This window comes from Heteronotia binoei, chromosome 13, assembly GCF_032191835.1.
Source record: "Heteronotia binoei isolate CCM8104 ecotype False Entrance Well chromosome 13, APGP_CSIRO_Hbin_v1, whole genome shotgun sequence".
Classification (NCBI taxonomy): Eukaryota; Metazoa; Chordata; class Lepidosauria; order Squamata; family Gekkonidae; genus Heteronotia; species Heteronotia binoei.
The window spans coordinates 36600895-36616113 of record NC_083235.1 but is presented as its reverse complement, the minus strand read 5'-3'; the positions used below and the strand labels follow the sequence as shown (position 1 = coordinate 36616113).

At 43.9% G+C, this 15219-nt stretch overlaps 1 protein-coding gene across 3 annotated transcripts in view; it reads left to right on the top strand.

Moving 5' to 3' along the window:
• The window catches only part of KMT2D (lysine methyltransferase 2D), a 120946-nt gene that overhangs the window by 20646 nt on the left and 85081 nt on the right, over nt 1-15219 (top strand). Inside the window, exons 9-15 of one of the 3 annotated variants that reach the window (XM_060252584.1) lie at nt 661-809; nt 7689-7870; nt 8716-8847; nt 11815-12635; nt 12808-12921; nt 13800-13910; nt 14632-14736. In XM_060252584.1, the coding sequence (XP_060108567.1) occupies nt 661-809; nt 7689-7870; nt 8716-8847; nt 11815-12635; nt 12808-12921; nt 13800-13910; nt 14632-14736 (1614 nt within the window). Of the gene's footprint in view, nt 1-660; nt 810-7688; nt 7871-8715; nt 8848-11814; nt 12636-12807; nt 12922-13799; nt 13911-14631; nt 14737-15219 lie in introns of those variants that run through there. The other 2 variants (XM_060252585.1, XM_060252586.1) reach the window with 2 other exon arrangements.

The following is a 15219-nucleotide window of genomic DNA, read 5'->3' as shown; positions in this document are numbered from 1 at the left end:
TGTAAATAAAAAAACACTTAGGCAAAATAAGTTCATTTACACACTTTGGTAAGAACTTGCTTTCTGCAGTTTGTTTGCATAATAGCATACTACTGTATTATTCTGCTGCTTTCCCTAACTCAGCCAACTGAAATGGACTCCCCAGAAGTGACAGAGATCTGACTTCTTCCTACAGGCATAAGACCTTGCTTACCATTTCTCAGTATCTGAGTGGGGTTCTTTCACTGAGTTCAAATCAGACAGTGTGCCTTATCTCCCCCATTCCACTCACATGTTCACCCAAACGGTCTAATTCTGCTTTGATGGGGTCAGTGTCCATAATCTCAAACAGTCAACGCCAGGCAAGATTGGCCCTGGCTAGTATTTGGATGAGCTACCTCCAAGGAATACCAGGGGTGTGGCTCAGAGGCAGGTGATGGCAAGCACATCTGAAACATCTCTGGCCTTAAATTCAAGTCTACTTCACCACCTAGTGATGCATAATGCTAAAAGAGCTAGAACTTTTGGCTGCCAGGCAATCTTAGAATCTCCTGACTATGTTAAACATACTGCCATATAATAATAATAATTATTATTACCTGGGGAAATCTGGCCCTCACAGAATGACTGGCATATCTGCTTTGCATCTGTTCTGAATGCCTCTTGTTTCCGTCCTTGCAGAGTTGTCGTGTTTGCTCTGATTGTGGCTTCCGCCCGTCTGCTCTGGATCCCAGCTGCCAGTGGTACGAGAACTACTCTTTGTGTGAAGGGTGTCAAGAGCGGCGTTGCAAGGATGCAGCTGGCACTGAGGCTGTACAGCACAGCCAAGAGTGAGTTCCTTGGGCTGAAAATCCATATTTTGGCTTCAGTGAAGTGAAAGCCCTCCACATAGTGCAGTGGTGGGAGTGATTCCAAAGCTTTTGTTTTGGTTTTGCATACAGAAATGACTTGTAAGACTGGTAGCTATAGAACTATTTTGACAACTCCTTCAACGCTTATCCAGTGATTTTGTGGATTTAATTTTGGGGTTGATGGATCCTAGTGGTGAGAAGAAATTACACGTCTTTCTGAAATTTCTGTCAGACTAAACCTGAACTCTAAACTCAGTGATGAAAGGGTATGAAGCGTTCATCGAGTGTACTCTTGGTTCCCATTTCTTTCGCTCTCGGGCTGAACATTCACCATCCTTTAACTTGTAGCTCTAGTGCCTTCAGCATGATGCATCTCTCATGCTGCTCTGGTCTTAGTATGTGGTGATTGATGGTTTTCAGACCAAGAACAGCCTTTGTCTCCTAGCTCTACAAACCAGTAGAAAGAGTTACACTTTAAAGGGGCAAGAGTGACTTGGTGCAGGAAGGGAGCAGGCCTGATATTGGGGTGTGAGAAAGGCTATGGAATGGAATGATATAGTGTCACCATTCTCAAGTTACAGCGAATGCGGATATAGTCCATGAGCAACATACACTTGATTTTTCTTTATATGTGTATTTGAGTCATTCTCATGTTATGTTCAAGCATTTATAGCTGAACATGTGATCAGTACCTCACATTTGTCCAAGTACTGGCCCCTAGTTTCATTTGTGAAGCATATGCACGTTGGCTCTTCCTTACAACCAAATGTACATGTGGTTCCCTGTCACACGTGAACAGGGCTAGTGGCTCAGAGAGACTGAAGGGTAGAATTATATGGCACTGAAGACATTTGGAGGGGTGGGAGGAACTGTCAGGCCAATGTGGGGTCAGTTCAACCAATAGAGAGAGATTGGGGGGGTAGTGATCGTCATTAGTTAATCTTTATAGAGCTTAAAAGTAAACTGGATGCCCTCACAGTTTGCGAGTGGCTTGTTCTGGGAGGGGGGGGGGGGGACTGGTGGTGGGTGGCTCCTGTCAGTCATTCTTGGAGGTGGAGCTTGTGGGAGTTTGTGGCTCCCTCAGGCATTTCTCCCTGCTTCTGCTTGAGGGATCAGGGCTGCCTGTGGCTACAGAACGAAGTCTTTCCCCTCCTTCCCAGAGTTGGGGCTTCTGGAGTAGGAGTGAGTCTTTGTTCCAGGGACTATATTGAGAGTGGAGGTGGGATCCATGCTCAACAGGAGTCTTGAGTTTCCCCCCTCCCCCCAGCTGAGCCTTGAATGTTGCAGATTTCTGTCAGAGTTCAGCATTATTCCACTGCTTTGTCTTCTCAGTAGCATTGGGGCTTCTTTCAGGGGCTGTGGGGATAGCAGCGCTGATGGGCAGCTGGCAGCAGTGATGGGCATCTAGCAGTGCTTCTAAGTTTGCCTCTATGGCGAGCACCAATGAAACTTAATTGTGCCCCCCTCCCTCCTTCCATTGTGCCCCCTCTCCTTCCTTGGAGGTTTTTAAATAGAGGCTAGATGGCCATTTGACAGCAATGCTGATTCGGTGAATTAGGCAGATCATGACGTGGACTGCAGGAAGGGTTGCATCAGTGCCTTGTTCTCATGGCGCTTTCTTACAAACCCAGGGAAATGCTGATTGCCACTTTGGGGTCAGGCAGGAATTTTTGTCCAGGCCAGTTTGGCAAGGAATTCTGGAGGTTTTTGCCATCTTCTGGGCATAAGGTCACTGGGGATGTATGTGTGTGGGGGAGGCGTTTATGAATTTCCTGTATTGTGCAGGGGGGCCAGACTAGATGACCTCAGAGATCCCCTCCAAGTTTGATTCATAAAATACAGACAGTGTGGTTGATGAGCTTAGCAGGGTGGAACAACCTATTTTTAGACTGCTCTGGAGTGCAGTGTTATAAGGAAGAAACCGGCTTGGGCCCAAAACAGCTACTCTAACGAACTAAATGATGGGTAAAAGGAGGAGGATCAACCTTGCAAGTCATTGGCATGAACGGTCTGGTTTTCATGTTGCTAAGAGCTGCACAGCTGAGTCTCTTAATTAACAGCTGGACTGGATAGAGGGAGGGGCAGTGTGTTAACAGGTTTCCGGAGGATAAAAGCCAAGGGGGAGGAGGGGTTTTTTTCATTGCATGTCTTTTGTGCAGGACTTTCCACTGCCTCTGGGGTTTGAGTGAGTTTTGGCTGAATGTATTGATTTACTCTATTTTGTTAGCCTTTGGAAGATGCTGAACTTTTTTGCTTGGTTAATTACTGCTAATCGAGGTCTCCTTGCCCTTTTTGATAATAAACGAATTTTGCCTGATTTGGTGAACTTAAGTGTGGAGCCTGGAGCCAAATATTTTGGAAGAGAACCCAAAAACCTAAAGCATACAAGTGTTCTGCAGCTGCTGAGGTCACAGATCATCTATCTGGGAATATGTACTTTTTGCTGGGCTGGGTTCAGGAAGTCATTGAGGAGAACTCTGGTGTTGTGGCTACTGGGGTTGTAGCAGTTGTAGAGATGTAAAATTTCTGGAAATTTTGAGTGTTTTGTTTTTTAAATCCCTTTTTAATTTTTTTCTGGGGGGAAATGGAAATGTTGGGGGAAATTGAAGTGTATGCAATACAAATTTTCCTATAAATCTAAACCTATTTAGCAAAATGTGTAACTTAAAGATGTGTTGCCTTGTTTGGGGAATTTATAGAAGTCTTTGATTCCTATGAGCAAAACTGCAAGTACACCCAACACTAAAGTGAGAGAAAGCAGCAGACTGCTGTGCAGCATGCTATCTTAGCACACTCATTCATTCCAGCAGGAAAAAGAAATAACCTTCATAGTTCATTCATTACTCCTCCAAAATTTACCAATGGCCTCAAAGAAAAAATGAATGCTATACAATTTAGGTGAATGCATTTCAGTCCAAAGGAGGTGGAGGCATAGTAGGGTTTTTTTTTTTTTTAGTTTTTCCCAAATTTGATGTCCTTGGACTTCTGCTGCTGTACATTTTGATTGAGTAAAACTATTCCTCAAAAAGTGTTTGACTCATTCTATAAGAGGAGGAAAAATATTTAGTAGGAGTCTTTTGGTGCTTTCTAGAATCTCTCTTGGACAAACTTTTGTGGGCAGTGCACAGACATTCTTGTTCTACATTTTGAGTCAGTAAAATTGTGCATTTCACTCGAAGAAAAAGTATTTCATAGTGTTTTGTTTTGTGCTCCCAAAGTTTTCTATTTTTTTCCATTGGACAATTGGAGGGAAAAACCTTGAGCAAAGGGTGTGTGTGTATGTTTCTAGTTTTCCACATACCCTTCCCCCTTTTTTTTCTTCGCCTTCACATCTCTGTGTCTGATAGTTACAAGGGACAGGGCCTTCTCTACAGTGGCATCAAGGTCATGGAGTTCTCTTTTTTTAGTAAGGTATCAATTAAAGGTAGTTATTTTTCAGAGGACCTCAGTGACCCTCATGTTAATTTTGAGCTAAATTTGCTATGGTAACCTCAGCTGATTTTCTTGTTCCTGAATTCTTTTCTGTTTGCTGCAGCTCTTGCTTCTTTTTTTAAAAACTCAGTTTTAAATTGGTATTATGAATTTTAAGCATTTTGTTGGCTGCCTTGTACATATGTGAACATATGAACATATGAAGCTGCCTTATACTGAATCAGACCCTCGGTCCATCAAAGTCAGTATCGTCTACTCAGACTGGCAGCGGCTCTCCAGGGTCTCAACCTGAGGTTTTTCACACCTATTTGCCTGGACCCTTTTAGTTGGAGATGCCGGGGATTGAACCTGGGACCGTCTGCTTACCAAGCAGGTGCTCTACAACTGAGCCACCATCCTGTCCAGAGTAGATCTATTATATTAAAAAGAAGGAACAGAGGAAGGACTGCATCCTGTCCACCTTGCCAGATCGTTCTCAGAAACTCCACTCTCTATTCTCCCCCTTCAAAGGCAAGGTGAAAGGTGATTAGAGACAGACTTTCAGGGCTCATTTTATAGCAGGAGCTTATTTGCATATTAGGCCACACACCCCTGATGTACCCAATCCTCCAAGAGTGTACAGGACCTACTGTAAGCTCTTATAGAGTTGGCTACATCAGGAGTGTGTGGCCTAATATGCAAAGGAGTTCCTGCTCAAAAAAAAAAGCCCTGGAGACAGTATTTACAGTGATGGTGCCTTGCCTGTAGAATGCCCTTCCTCTTGAGGCTTGCCTGGCACCTACTGTACCCTCTTTTAAGAGCTAAACCAAAATGTTTCTTTTAACCCATTTAGGGTTTGGTCTTTTAATGTTCTTTTAGAATCTGCTTCTAAACAGTTTTTGAGACTCCTTTTAAGCTGCCATGTTTTTATGTTCTGGTGGGACTTTTAGTACTTGATTTTTAATTAACCATGTTTATGGTTTTATGTTTTGCATAAGTTTTATTTTCTAAGTCTCTTCAATTATGGTCTTTGAAAACTGTTACTTCTGCAGTCCAAGGAGTGGTAGTCTCCTTTCTAGAAGGAATTTTTGGGATGGTGACTACTTTTCACCACCTGTAGTAGAACATGATGAACGTCATCCATGTGCTGTGATCCTTCAATAGCTAGTGAGGACTTCATCCCCTGAACAAGGCTGTAATTGTGGTATCGTCAAAGGGCTACTCCTTTTACTTTGGAAAGTCATCACTGCCCAAAAACTTAACAAGTATTGTCATTCTAACAGGGATTGTCCTGTTGTTTAGGTGGTAGGTCTCCTCTTTTCTTCAGATTAATATGAGGATGAGGATGATAAGAGATACAAATTCTGTTGGACTGGGTAGTCCATGGCCAGATCTGGAAAGCTGGGGTACATTTGGAGAGGGAACTTTGCAACATCAGTCTCTGAGGTTATACAGTCTGCTGTAAGAAGCACTCTGTTTCATTGGTCCCCAGTCCATCTTTTGTCTATTGTGGCACAGTGTAGGCAGGGCATTGCAACAGATTGCCTCAGCTGCCAACACATTGATAAGTGAAGTCTTTACCTAAAGGTGCTCTCCAAATTCTTGAAGAGTTGGAACCTACCAATAGTATTCTTTATACTTCTGATTAACTCCTGTACATTTTTCTACCCTTCATCCTGACATTTAAGGGGTTTTTTTTGTTTGTTTGCAATTCTAGCAGGGTATGGAAGTGATGCTTATCCTAGCAGTGGAGAACTGGTAAGACAAGGCCCAGTTTCCCAACAGGAATGGAGTGGCTCTGCCTTACCCTGTGGAAGCCATCAGATCCAACCTAATCAGTAGAGAACACAACAACTGTGAAGTAGTTGACAGTATTTTGGCCTCCTGTGAGGAATCTACCAACAGTCTAAAATGTATGGAAGGCTCTTAAATGATGGTGTAGCCAGAAGAGCATTTATCATGCTAAAGCAGAGGTCCATCCTCTGTTGAGGTCCTTTTTGGGATATGAGTCTCTGCCAATACATTATTTCTCAGCAAGCCGGCTTGTTTAATAGATATTTCTATGTTATGTAGTTTTTGAAGGGGCATGGTACATCAACCTCTGCCATGTCTGCAGACTCCTGTCTTGGAAGCTCCAGTTAGTACTGAGTGCTCACAAAGGCTTCATTTGTAAAGTCTCCTTGTGTTTTCCATCTCTGAAGACACTTCATAACTGTGACTTTTACCTGAAGAAGTTTGTAGATATAGGTGTCCTTTCTGACAGGAAGGAGCACAGCATTGTTCATTCTAGTAATACAGCTGTAAGGGATAGATTCCCTTGTTTATGTCAAACATTACTAGTTTGTTCCACAGATCTTGGGAACAGATTTTGTCAAAGGCTTAAAAGAATTGTTCTCATGTATGCCTTTTGAGGATCCAGATCATTTGGGTTCTTGGTTTTCTCTCTACTGGGAATTTCTAGGCAAAACAAAACCAAAAACCAGTTTTCTATTATATGTTAATAGGATCATTGTGGCTTAGGAGTCCTTGTTGTGTTTCTTTTCCTTCTCTAATTCTAACGTTCTGTTGGCCAGAGCCTTTACCACAGTGGCATTTTCCCCCAAAGTCCCATTAGTGGACATTTGTCCAGCCACCACTTGGCCAGTGCTCTTTTGCCTTTTTTAGCTGGGCATCACAAAATCTACACCTTCACCTCTGGTGAATGGTAGAGAGCACTGCAATTTGCTGTACAGTTGTAGAGATGCAGTTGAGCCAAGTGTATGCATAGGGTCAGCCTCTGCTGCAGAGCATCCTGACACTGGATGTTGTCTTTGATGTGAAGGAGAATAAAATATCAGACCTACCTTGAAGGTTTCTTTGGAGCAGACACAGAAGGACTTGCTTTGGCAGGGGTCTGCATTTCTCTTAAGGATTTTTGTTTTTGCTTCTCTCCTTCCCTCCCCTGCTCTGTAATCTGTTTTGCTTAGAACTTTGAGGTGTCCCTTGTTTTTCTCTTTACATCTCTCTCTCTCTCTCTCTTTCTCTCTCTCTGTAAATGTATGGGTGGAATTCTAGCAGGAACTTCTTTGCATATTAGGCCACACATCCCTGATGTAGCCAATCCTCTAAGAGCTCAAAGCTCTTTTTTGTAAGCTCTTGGAGGATTGGCTACATCAGGGGTGTGTGGCCTAATATGCAAAGGAGCTCCTGCTAGAATTCCACCCCTGTGTGTATGTGTATAAAACATTACATTAAATTACAGATACAAATTGATGTTCTGAAGTCTTGCAGTTTCTTGTTAGTTAGGGCTTGTTTTCTCTGCTGTAGTACTTCCAAAACTGGTTACAAAACTGTTCGTATAGCATGTGCAAAGTGCTTGGAACTCTCAAAAGTACTAACAGACAGCTTGTAGATTTTTATGCTGTGTGTCTCAAATGGGTTTTCATTTCTCTTTCTTTACCTTCTCAGAAATGTTCCCCCACCAAACAGTCTTCTAAAGAATACGTACCCTGTAGCAGACACACCGGCATCTTCCCAGCCACTGCAAGAAGCTCATGTGGCCAGTCCGGGGCAAACAGAAAGCAGCAATGGCCCTGTTGGCTTGCACCAAGAAGAGGCGGTCCCATTGGAATGTGATGAAAAATCCATTGGTGAGTTGCCCTCTTTCTCTTTTCCCCCCTCTTCTCTTCCCTCTGCCCCATGACTTTTCATTAGAAAGTATGTCCCAATACATGGCAGGCATTAGGAATTCAAAGAAGGAAATGATCACCTGCATACACTTCCCATAATCTCTTTTAATCTGCTAAGAACTGATGCTTCTCTGTACTTCTGTTGCTGATTCCTGTTGCTTTTTCAGAAGTAGTCAGGCAGAAGTGAGGCTGTAGTACTGAACCTAAACAAATTGTGTACTGTAGTACAGATGAGCTTTATTCACTATTTTTCCTCGTTTGTCTCTTGTGTAAATGTTGCAAGCCCTATCCATGTGAGAGCAGGGTTAGGAGTGAATAAACAAAAGGCAAAGCAAAAGATTGGGGATTTTGGCACCCTCTGGTTTCTCTTCTTCTGAGGGAGGGGCAGGCATGGAAATGTGCTGTGGATATTGTCCTGAGTGGGTGATTCCCTTGTACTTGTGAGTGGGGTGCCTATTTTCTTCACAAAGCAAAGAACCAATCCTGGCTTTCCTCCACCACACTGTAGGAAGTGGTCCAGAAGAGCCCAGGAGGCATCACCTTTGTGTCTGCAGGAAGTACCCATTCTGACACAGCTGCCTCCATTGTGGCTTGGAACCCCACAACATTTTGTCAGTGTTTTTAGACTTGAAGGCAGCTATTTGGTGGTTGGAGGCACCCACTGTTTCAGCCATTTGGTGGTGGCCCCCTATGTTATCAGAATTCCAGAAGTGCCCATAAGCTTAATAAGGTTGGGGGCCCTTGAACTCTAGAGTGGGTTAATGTGTTTTTCCTTTTTAATGAGCTGCCCTGCTTTTCTATAGCAGATGCAGAGAAGCCTTTAGAGATGTCCAGCGTGGATCCAGAGGCCCCTGCAGGGCAGGAGCAAATGGAAGTGGAGACAACAGTAGAGCCAGAAAATGCCCCCTTGCCAGCACCCCCTCCTCCGGTACCACCAGGTGAGTCAGCAGGCCATATCAAAGGCATTGTCAATTGGTGGCAACAAGGCAAACCAAAACCTAAATAAATTATACAAAAATCTGGAAAAAATCCAGCTATACTACTTTGGCATAGGGTTCAAACATGACCCCACATTACACTAAAAAGCAATGGAAACCTGACAGCTCTCTCAGTCATGGCATTAGCTACTAAGAAAAAAAATCAGGCCTCAAGAATAACTTCCTTCAGAAATGCAGTATTCAAGTAGAAGACACAGTTGGGAATCTATAAAACTGTTTATTTTTAAGAAAATAATAATTTTAACAGTTACAACATTGAAACTTAATGTGATAATAGTGGAACAACAAATAAGGACAAAGGGAAGCAATTAGCTCAGAAAACAGGTGGCCAGGGGTCACAGGTGAACAGTTCAGTGCAAAGGTCAGTTCAGTGGACAGGTGGCTGGGGTCATCTGAAGTACTTCCCCCACCCTGGATATATAAAGTTGAGAAGATTACTCTGAGGCTTGCAAAATTTGAAGGACCAGGGGACGCAGTTAGCTCAGAAAACGAGTGACCAGGAGTCATCTAGAGTTCTGAGCTCCATGGCTCCTTCAAGTCTGGAAAATGTGAGGTTCAGAGGATGCCTTCAAACATGTCCAGGTTTATCTTGCTGGGGGATAGAATGACCCATTTCCAAAACTGCAGTACAGTTCAATTTGAGCTATTGGCATGAGGGGAACTTTGACAGAGCACAAACACAAGACTTTTACAAGCTCCTACTATATACCCAACAATTCAGGTTGTAAAGACTGGTTTCCCTGGGGGTCATTGTGACCCCCAATTTCAAAAGTGGTGTAAAACCTCAAAGTCAAAAAATGTCTATAGATATAAATTATGAGAATTTTTTTTCACTGTTTGTTCCACCTTTCAATAAAATGGAGATAATAGGTTCTGAGCCATCTATTTAAACATGGGAACATTTTTTCAGTATTTGTTGGGGGAAATAGAAACCCCAGTAATGATTATGCTTAGTGCTTTCATTTTCAAGCCAAGTCTCTTGGGGGCCAGATTTCCCTTTTGATGGGACCCCATTTCCCTTTTGATGAAACTAAAAATTAAAAAAAGGCCGTGGGGAGGGGAGAGAGAGACTTCAGGGCAGTGCAGTTCATTGAAGAGAAGACTCAACAGGAGTTTGGTGACTGTAGAAAGCTTTAAATGGGTAAACCAGTTTTTCTCCATGATTTCCTGGGTAAAAAACAAAACAAAACCCCTGATTGCTTGGAATGGTTAAGCATGTAAGAAACGCTTTGCTAGGTCAGACTATAGTTAGCACAGTATTTGGTTTTCAACCATCACCAGCCCAAACTCCTTTGAGGAATTCCAAGCATTGCATAGAGGTTGTTCCTCTGTTGCTTTTCTCTCCCCCCCAGCAAGGATTTCACATGTGCTGCTGTGAACTCATTTACAAGGAAAGGTAGGTTTAAAAAGAAATTCCCAGTGGCATCTAGTTTAGATGAGAATTACTCTCCTTGTTGGCTGTGGTAAAACGTTTACTAGTACAGGTATTTGGGAAGGAAAAGGAAAGGTCCCCTGTGCAAGCACCAGTCATTTCCGACTCTGGGGTGACATTGCTTTCACAACGTTTTCACGGCAGAATTTTTACGGGGTGGTTTGCCATTGCCTTCCCCAGTCATCTACACTTTCCTCCCAGCAAGCTGGGTACTCATTTTACCTACCTCGGAAGGATGGAAGGCTGAGTCAACCTCAAGCCAGCTACCTGAAAACCCAGCTTCTGCCGGGGATCGAACTCAGGTCGTGAGCAGAGCTTAGGACTGCAGTACTGCATCTTTAACACTCTGTGCCACGGGGCTCTTCACTGGTATTTGGAGGATGTCATATTTTTCAAGTTCTTTCCTGATCAGCAGGAGTTGTGCTAGCAGGAAGATGCTGAACACATCAGCAAGTTGTGTTTGCACATAAAAGGGCTTCCAGTGTCCTGCATGTGGGGTAGGTGGCATTTAAAAGTGGTGGGGCCCATATGTTGGAGAGGAAGTGTTCCTTCTTTCTTGAAAGTGGAGGGTATCTTGATTGGGTGATTCCTCCCACTTGTTCTGCAAGCTGGGTAATGTCTGTCAAAGTAAAAGATGTTCATCCCTTCTGGTGGGAAGAGCCACTATTTTCCTTCTTCCCTCCCCTCCCCTCCCCCTCACTCAAGTTGAGGTCCTGCCTTGCTCTGCAGCAACAGAGTGCAGCTCCATAGCTTTTATTTTCTCTGAAAGCATCCTTTCTTCTCCTTTCCACTTTTAGATCCAGCTTGGTCTATCCAGGCAGGAGAATGAGAAGTGGAACAGGCTGTACCATTTTGCGCCTCAGCCAGGGGGGAGGGATCATGATTTTGATGTTCCCATTGTAAACGCTCTGAGCATTTTTAAAAAATTAGCACACCAGAAAGACGGGTATTCTATGTAAGCTTCTCACTTATAGGAAATGATAGGGAACTTGAATAATGTAATCCCTCCCTTACAGTCTGAAATGGTACAGTTCATTCTATCACCTCAGCGCTCGGCTACCTCATTCTGCTGCCTGTCTAGACTAGGCCTCAATAAAAAGTAGTAATTTAACATGTTGGCAAAGTCAGCAGTGGGGTTAGAGCTGCACTCATAGCCTTCATTATGTTGCTTATAGTTACCCCATTGAATTAATTGTGGAAATGATCCATCAGCATCATTTCTGGCCTCTTCCGTTTTATCCTCCCAGCAACCACCCTATGAGGTAGATTGGGCTGAGAAGGTGTAACTGGCCCAAGGTCACCCAACAGACTTCCATAGCAGCAGTGGGATTTGAATCTGTTTTTCCTAGATCCGACTCTGTTAACAGCTACACCATGATGGCTTGTCGGTGATCCTCATGCTCTACCCTTTCCACATGCCTGGGAATAGTTCCCTTCTCTTGAAACCTATCTTCTGCTCTCTGTCTTCTCCTCAGATCCTGTCTCACCTGCCCATCCTGAGGAGTCAACACTAGGTGCCAAAGGGCATCCTGCCTTTGAGTTGCTGCCTGTAGAGCAGGAACCCCCAGAGAGCCATATTGAGACAGCACCATCTACACAGGTAGCTGAGGCAGCATCCCCCACAAGCCCTCAGCCTGCCTCTTTCAAAGCTGATTCCCCTGAAGCTGCTGATGGAGAGGCCAGTGAGGAGCCCATGGATACAGGGGCTGGCCAAGAAGAGGAAGAAGAGGAGGCAGCAGCTCCGAAGATGGATCTTGAGGGAAGATTCTCCCCACAGCTGAGTGAGGAGGAGGCACCAGAAGAAGGACATGCCATTGCAGGGACGGAGCCCAACGAAATTTCCCTCAGCTTTGCTGGTGAATCTAAGGGCTCTCCCTCACCAGTGGAGGCAGAATTGCTGGGCAGCACATCCACCCCATTGGAGGGCTACAACACTGCCAATCCACTTGAGGGAAGGGCAGGGGGAGAAGAGGCGGGACCAGCCCCACCACCCTTGAGGCCCCACCCCTTGGTTAAGTCAGATATTGTTAATGAGATCTCAAACCTGAGCCAAGGTGATGCCAGCGCCAGCAGCTTTCCAGGCTCAGAGCTTCCATTTGCTTCACCATATCACGAAGGTGGGGGCTCATTCTCCATGGAAATGGCCGGCTTGACCTCCACCGATGTCAGCCTGCAAAAGGACGATGGAGCCTCCTTGGCTCTGGGAGAGATGGATGACTCCTTACTTTTCGATGTAAAAGGCGAGGGTGAAAAGGGACGTCGACGCAGTTCCCCAGCCCGCTCCCGTGTCAAACAGGTAACCTGATGCTTTTGACTAGTTGATTCTTGCTGCTGCTTGACAACAAATGCTTTTCCATGCCAAATAACCCCTACCCTGTTATCAGTAGTGGGAGTACTGGAGGGAAGACAATGAAATGGAGAACGTGCGCACATCCCCACGATATATTTTCTCTTTACTCTGACCATAGGGTCGCAGCAGCAGTTTTCCCGGGAGGAGAAGGCCTCGGGGAGGGTCTCATGGCGGACGGGGGCGGGGCCGCTCACGGTTGAAATCCACCACTTCTTCAATTGAGACATTGGCGGTAAGGACAGTTTTGGTAGGCAGGAGAATATTTTGGCAGGGTGGCAGTTAGAGGTTTCCAGGGAAAGAGAAGCTGCAATTTGCTGAAAACATGAGACTGACTAGAGTATGTCCATCTAGGTTTGTGTAGCTTGGGTCTAGAAAAATGAAAACAAGTTTTGTGTACTGACACCTTTCCCCCCCATTAGTGTAATTTAGCTCCGTCCTTTAACTGATGTTGTTGGGGGGGGGGGGGCTGTTGGGGCAGGCCCTACTTCTTTCAGCTTTGTTAAAATCCCCCCACCCTTGTAGATTTGCTTTATTTATTTAGAGAAATTATATACCTGCTTTTCTCCTGAGTTTCTGGGTACCCAAGGTGGATCTCCATTCAACCTGTGATGAGGCTTTTCTCCTCAAGTGCTCCAAAGCAGCTTGTTGTTCATCTGCTGTAGTTGTTGTGGCTGTTATAATACTAAGAAGAAGTGCTTATCTCTGTCAGTGCTCTTAAAAGAGCAGGAGCCTTGTCCATTCTGGAGTGTATACCAAGAACTAGAATATGCAGTATATTGGGAGAGGGCTTGAAGAATAGGTATGAGTCATATGATTGATGAAAGCTGGCCCTTGTTACAGGCCCATCTCTAAGATTTTTTTTTTCTGGAGGGGGTGCTAGGGGAATCTAACTTAATTTATGAAGCATAAACAAGAGGATAGTGTGGTTGTGGGACCAGGTGAGGATGTGTCTGGCAGATTTGGGAGGGGGTGGCTCCCCATGGCCCCCACCTAGTAATGGTCCTGCCTTGTAGTAAGGGTGCATGATTAGCTGGTTGATGAATCAGATGTTTCTGAAATGGTAGAATAGGTGGCTTACTTTGTTCCTTTGCTTCCCCTTCCATCCCTAAGCTTGCTGACATTGACAGCTCCCCAAGTAAAGAGGAAGATGAGGATGACGACGACACCATGCAAAACACAGTGGTGCTCTTCTCCAACACCGACAAGTTTGTGCTGATGCAAGTGGGTATTAGGGTGGCAAGCTCCAATTGATAATTTTTAATTACACCAATGAATTGGTCAAACTGTGGGTTATAATTTTGTCTCTGTCTCATTGGGGTTGATGAGAAGCCCCTGTCCTACCATGTAGAATGGGCATTGTATGCCTTTCCCTGAATTAAGCTGTTAAAACATTTGGTAGCAGTTTCCTTCTTTGGGTGAAAATATGGCTGTTTCTAATGCAGCTGCTGTAGCTGACAATGTTGGCACATCTTTCAAACCTGGATTCCTCCCTCGGTATTGGTGAGCTTTGAGCTTGCTTATTTGTAAAACCATTTTGACGTGTATATGTACAAATGCATTGTAAACTGCTATTTTATTTTATTTTTTGCTTTGTATTGATGCCTGGGATGGCCTTTCCTTCTGTCTACAAGTTCTGATGTTATTATTGCAGATATTCTCATACTGTCCTGTTCAAGAGTCTAGAAAGGCAGTTTCCATCAAATATGAACTTTCCACCAAATATAACATCCGTTTCTTTCCATCAAATATGAACTTTCCACCAAATATAACATCCACTAGAGCATGTTAAAATATTTTATTGGTTGGCAGCTCTGACTTTTTGTTGTAAAATGCAGAGTGGACAGAATATCAGTGTAATAAATAATACAGAATGGACAGGATTCTTTTTCTTCACCTCCACTTTGCCAGGTGTTTTGCAATGCTTCTCTTTCTCCTTTGACAGGACATGTGTGTCGTCTGTGGTAGCTTTGGCCGCGGTGCTGAGGGACATCTCCTTGCATGTTCTCAGTGCTCTCAGTGTTACCATCCGTACTGTGTCAATAGCAAGGTAAGAGCTGTGACATGCCATATCTGCAAACAATTTAATTTGTGTTGTTTATTATCTGCCTTTCTCACTGAGACTCAAGGTGGATTACATAATGTAAGTCCGTACAGTCAAAAGCATGAGGTGACATTTTATAAACACTGTTAAAAGGATTAGGATTGCAGAAATCTGAAACAAGGTAAAAATATTCAATGTGTCATGTTAAACAATGCAAGAAATGGTACTGCATAAATAGAAATATAATGCAGTGAGAGCAAGATAAAAACATACAGCAACAGGTAATAAAAGTCCACAGCCCCATTCTATCTATTGCAACTTCTTCCTGAATCAGTCTGTGATTATACAGCCTATTTCTTTTATTAAAATGCCCTCTGTTTTACATAGTTTGTCAGAAGCCAAAAGTGTGGGAGCTTTCCTGACCTCAGGTAATCCATTCCATAGGGAAGAGGCCACTACAGAGAACACATGTGTATAAGCAATTGTTGA